Source organism: Delphinapterus leucas, chromosome 16 (genome assembly GCF_059928025.1).
Source record: "Delphinapterus leucas isolate spDelLeu-1000000601 "Yukka" chromosome 16, BTC_Dleu_Yukka2, whole genome shotgun sequence".
Classification (NCBI taxonomy): domain Eukaryota; kingdom Metazoa; phylum Chordata; class Mammalia; order Artiodactyla; family Monodontidae; genus Delphinapterus; species Delphinapterus leucas.
This window is the reverse complement of record NC_143144.1, coordinates 7,951,006-7,957,005: the sequence shown is the minus strand read 5'-3', so window position 1 is coordinate 7,957,005 and position 6,000 is coordinate 7,951,006. Positions and strand designations below refer to the sequence as shown.

The window sequence follows — 6,000 nt, the reverse complement described above, 5'->3', positions numbered from 1 at the left end:
TTGTAAATCAACTATACTTCAATAAAAAAAAATAATTACAGTGACCCTTAAAATCTAGCTTGGTCACTGCTTAATGGCTGGAAATAAGCTTAGTCCCAGTTTTAAGGTTACACTGTCCTAAACTGCAAGCATTACACCATGTACCAAGTTGGGAACACCTGCACAGAAGAAAGCGTTCATTATGCAATCGAGCACATGAATAAAAGGACACTTTTCCCAAGAATGCAGCAATTTGAGGGAACAGTGTTTACACAGAGCACGAACAAAGTAACGCAGGAGTTTCAGGTAAATTATGCTGATGTCTTTGAGCATCTATGGATTCATGAGAAGGTTAAATACCTCATGGCTGATGGGCTCTGGGTTTCTAGCCACTGCTTAGAAATGGAAATTAAGTGCTGAGTTGTATGATAGATGTATATATAATTATATATAAAAACTCTCAAAACTCAGTTTCTTCAACTAGAAATGAATAATATAGATACATAATTTATTTACAGAAGACGTAAGCAGTGGCCTCATCTTCACATGTCAGTGGCAGCGAGGCCACCATACATTTGTTACCAAGCTACCTCCTGTTGGAAAGTGAGACGCTTAGTCTAAGGGAATTTCCTAGACAGTGGAAATGATCACTTCAAAAGCAAGGCTCTTAAAAACGAATTCTAATCATTTTGTATGGAAATACATTTTCTTTCATCTCTTTAAACAGAGCATATCAAACAGAGTTTAACATTGCTATGAAAATTGTGTAACTGAAATAACATCAATAAAAATACTGTACCATCCCGGGAACTATTTGCATCAGCCTGTGAAGGTTTTAGAGGGCAGGTCTTTTCTTCTTCATCTGGGTCTGTCCCTCATGTCAGGCTCCCAGAAGCCTGCTCTCCTTGGTGGACTTACCAGCGGTTAACACAAGGTTCTCAGCCGGGGTGGCAATACACTCAGATCCACAAACCACACACAGGCGGCCAAGCAAATTTTTATCCATGTGGAAAGTCCATTTTTGCTACAGATTTATACTTTGACAATCATATCGACCTGAGCATGTCCCGCCATTTGGCTTAGAATGGATCCAACTTGCTGTGAATAACAGAGTTGTTGCGTTCCTGGAGCATCTGACGATTTTCCTCCCGAGTACACTAGAGGGGTCAGGAAGTAAACTCTTCTTCCCCGATGCGGAGCACAGGAGGCCAAGGGGATGGTGCAGGCACCGTGGATGCTTTTACCGGAACAGAGAAACTGCTCATTTAAAGCTGCCCAAGCAACTACATGGTCATTATTTCCAACTTGCGTCTTGAGACAATTTTTTCTTTTTGTACTCTGCCCCCAAAAATTATAACATGAAAAGTCTAGGAACTATTGGGAAGCAGCACGCTCGTTTATTTTCTGTGGGTTGGGAAATCAGAGCAGTAATTTTTTGAGACCTGTGTGTAAAGTAAGTATAAGCTCTGAGGGAAGCCAAGAGGGGGCTTATTTATTAAACGTACTTGACTGTCAGGCTGGGAAAAATACTTAAAATCATTTTTATTTACTTCTGGGTTCATTATTGCATTTTAGAAACCTGAGGTTGGGGCTTCCCGGTGGCGCAGTGGTTGAGAGTCCGCCTGCCGATGCAGGGGACGCGGGTTCGTGCCCCGGTCCGGGAAGATCCCACATGCCGCGGAGCGGCTGGGCCCGTGAGCCATGGCCGCTGAGCCTGCGCGTCCGGAGCCTGTGCTCCGCAACGGGAGAGGCCGCAACAGTGAGAGGCCCGCGTAACGCAAAAAAAAAAAAAAAGAAAGCTGAGGTTGCCTGACAGCACATATTAGATAAGTGAGATGTTTGGAATATTGTCTTCAGCAAACAATCTCATGTTTTGCCTCATACAGAAAGCTTGGATGTACCAAATTTTCATAAAGTAAAACTCTTGGAAAATAATACATCAGTACATGGAAAACTTTAAATGTATTAAAGACACATATCTGAAATCTTACTGGGCACAGTTGAATAAAGTAAATGGTAAATACTGTATTATTTCAACTTCGGCTTTCTAAGGAAGGGTTATTTCTAATTTTGCCCAGGATCTGTTTGACCATGTAATGCATTTCTGAAACTACATCCCAAAAGGACTGACTGCCTTCCTGAACTGAGGATATCGGGATTCATCACAGCTCTCTTCAGCATGGAAGATTTAACAACAAATCACCAAATGGATGCACTAGGCCACGCAATTGGGAAATTCTGCTCACTGAATTCTGCGTGAGAGATAGATAATCCCATGATTGCCCTCCAATGCATGCTTGTGTCAATTTAAAATGAACTCTTTTCTGGGGCAAATATTAACTGCTTTTAGTAAGAAGCCAGGGTGCTACTGATAATTTTAAAGGGTTAAAAACATTTTGCATTGACCATTTCAGTTACCGTGACATCTCAGGATCTGCAAATATCTCCTTATTCATTTCCTAAAAGGCACGTAAGGCTGGTCCGTAGGAAGTATGAGCATGACTGACTGTTTTCCAGACATTCCTAAACATTTCTTTCCTGAAGCCACTCATAAATGGAGTTATTTGGGCCAAACTTTATCTGTCCCATGGGTTTCTTTTTAAGATTCTTTGGGAGACGGCTCCAATGCCTTGGTCTGTAGTCCCTTTGATTTGGGGGAGGCTAATTCTTACTCTGAGCTACCGTTCGTTGAGTATATCTGCTGCTCCAAAATCAACATACCTACTGGACACGCCTGACTTTAAATTCACACACAATGAAGGACAATGCTTTCTGCTGATTCTCTATCCTGAGGGTGTTCTGTGGGATTCTTAAGAACTCAGCCTAGAAGACTCCTGCCCAGGACTTCCATCCTTCAGCTTATACTCTGCTCACTCCAAATCCTCTTCTTTTTTTTTTTTTTTTCCCAGAATCCTCTTCTTTAGTGTTCACTTTGACTTTAACTTCACACTTGCTCACCTCCAACTAGAGGGTTCCAATGACAGTTCTGGCCCAGCCTCTCACTTCCTCATCCCGCCCCCAGGGGACCCTGCCTCTGTTCTTTGGCTGACACAGCTCCCCCTTCCTCAGGACTCCAGGGCAGCATCTGTCCCTTGGCCAGTGACAAAAAGAAAGTCTGAAGAAGACACTCTCCCTTACATTTCATTTCTGACAGGGAGGCAAAACCTGCTCAAATTTTTGAACCTCATCCTTCATATGAAAAAGAACAAAAACAATGTGAAGGGTATTAAGGTTTAGCATTTAGTTAAGGGTATTCTCTGCAGATTCACAAAAGCTTTGCAAGTATTATGTTCTCTTCTAAAATTCCTAATGGCGTCCTATGTACAGCATTTAAATGTTGCCTTTATGGTTCCTACAAATGCTTATGAATGACATCCTGAATCAGAATTTTCCCTTTAGGCTCTTCCTCGTTTTCTGTATTTTGCACTCCCCTCTCACATTAGAGTCAAGCAGTGGTGGCACATCATTGTTTCCTGCATTGAATAAAATGCAATGACACTCCGCGGGTATAATCCACCTTTTCTCCAATTTATATTCTTCAGCATCTTAGCACCATGCCAAGAACTGTGATCACCATGAGCTTTCCAAACCCAGTCCTGTCCAGGAAGCATGTATCCTCCTAGGGGTCTCTAGTCCATCCCTTTACTCAATTACCGACCCAGGGTGAGCCATCTCCCACCGTGGAGACACAGTCAGCCTGGAATGCAGACAAAAATGTGCTTACAGGGCAGGATAACCCAGAACGGAGGGACAGGAGGACAGTTTGGAATTAAACACTGGAAAGGATCCGCCGAGGACGGTTCCCCATTACAGGAGCTATGGAGTGAGGCACTGGGGCTACAGAGTGGATGTCATTCCTTCTCACGGTTTTGCCACCCTCAGACAAGATGGGATTTTATACAATAAAGAAGGGCCCTGTTCTAAGTCAGGGGATACAATGTTTGAAGGCTAACAGCAGTGAGCAGGACAGAGCTGGTAACGGTGTGCCCAGGGCACACAGTGAAGGAGGTGGAGAGGCTTCCGTGGGAGCCCCAAGGAAAGGATGCTCTGCTCAGCTGGCTCACCAGCAGGATGTTGACTTTTACCAACATGTCAAGCATCATCTCCTGGGCACGGGAGATTGGGACTTGGCTAGTGGGTCACTGAGCATTCGTCATCACACAGGGTCTAATTTTCTCTTCTAAAATTCCTAATAGCGTCCTGTGTACAGCATTTAAATGTTGCCTTTATGGTTTCTACCAAGGAGTGCATACCTATTATCTACGTGGAGGGAAACTTTTCTTGATATATTAAAGCATACAACTGCAACCAACTAACATTTTTATTTATTCAACTTATAAATTAAAAAAACTCTCGGACTAATTTGACAGAATCTGTTCACTTGGAGCGTCTGTGTTCCGCTTCTGTGCTTTAGTACTAGGTGATAGCAAATCATAATTCACTTTCAAAACAAAATATCTTAACTTTTTCTTTTCTTTCTTTTTTTTTCTTTACAAAATCATATTCTTTGTTACTTGTTCACCTCCAGAGAAATGCTTACAAACATTTTAGACATTTGAGACCATACTACTGCGAGAGGGTAGAAACATTTATTGTAGCAGAATACTAAAGTAATTCACTCATAAGTGTGTTATTCCCCTTATTTTATTGCAGCAACTTTTGATTCTTCAGTATAAAGAGAAATCAAAAGGGAAAATCTCTACAGTCTTGGGTTAAGAAGTGTGCTGGGATCTGGTGACCTAAACCGTATGTACAGGATATAAACATATTTATACTTTATATGTACACAGTTAATGGTTATCTAGTCATTATAAATAGTAGGTTTAACTTAGAGTCTACAAAAATAATGATTTTAGATGGGCACATGCAAACCAGTACACATAAACTTATTTGTAAAACACATCTCTATGCTTTTCTTTTTTGCTTTTAAATATAAATGTTGCCATTTAACCATCAGCTAAATGATTTAAATGCAAATCCCAAAGTCCCCAACGAAAAGTATAAAATCTGCTTCTCTCCACAGAGGCACCCTGCTTCAAGTGTTGTTCACCTATTAGTAAAGCCGAGATAATTTTGTCACATATGAATGACGGGTACAGACCCCATTTTCTCGGATTTAAGACAGTCCTCCAGAGTAAAAGCTTCCTTTGCTCCATTATACAAAAAATCTTGCAGACAGTAGATACTTGTTAAAATGTCACCTTGGCTTTTACATACTCATCAAAATGAACAAAGTGAAGCCTCCGCCCACTGCCCTGAGCCTGCGCTCCGGGACAGCGCGGCAAAGCCCTAAGCCTACTGATTCGCGGCACCGTCGGCAAAGGCCGGTGACTGGGGGGGCACAAAAGGCTCATCCTGCTTCTGGTCCTCCTTCACGCTGGCCGCTTGGTCCGTGATGGAGGAGAAGGACATCTGGTCGTGCTCTATGATGTGCACTTGATCCTCCTCCTTGTCTTTCTTCACATAGAACATTTTTCTGAACTTCTTCAGCTCGTGGAGCTCACAGAAGGTTTCCAGAACCACCAACATGGCAATAAGACCAAGAAGCAGGTAACCTGTGTGAGAGAGATGACAGCGTCTCAGTGCGATCAAGCCACGCAAGACGCAACCTATCTGCTGATAGATAAATCCATTGCCACTTCTATCATTTCTAGGGATGTTTTGAATTCCACGGCTCAAAGAGGGACGACCCAGAGAAAAATGGAGAATGACTTAACCTCCTAGACCTAAATAGACGTTTCTCCAGAGAAGGCATACAGATGGCCAACAGGCACATGAAAAGATGCTCAATATCGCTAATTATTAGAGAAATGCAAGTCAACACTACAGTGTGGTATCACCTCACACCAGTCAGACGGCCAAGATTAAAAAATCTTCAGATGACAAATGCTGGAGAGGGTGTGGAGAAAAGGGACCCTCTTACACTGTTGGTGGGAATGTAGATTTGGTACAGCCACTATGGAAAACGGTATGGAGGTTCCTCAAAAAACTAAAAATAGAGCTACCATACGATCCTGCTAT

The 6,000-nt window shown here is 42.4% G+C and overlaps 1 protein-coding gene across 1 annotated transcript in view; it reads right to left on the bottom strand.

Moving 5' to 3' along the window:
• Positions 1 to 1,783: 1,783 nt before the first annotated feature.
• KCNK1 (potassium two pore domain channel subfamily K member 1) overlaps positions 1,784 to 6,000 on the bottom strand; it is a 55,779-nt gene continuing 51,562 nt past the window's right edge. The window contains exon 3 of the mRNA XM_022553131.3: positions 1,784 to 5,534. Within this exon, the coding sequence (XP_022408839.1) occupies positions 5,275 to 5,534 (260 nt within the window). The 3' untranslated portion in view covers positions 1,784 to 5,274. The remainder of the gene's footprint in view (positions 5,535 to 6,000) is intronic.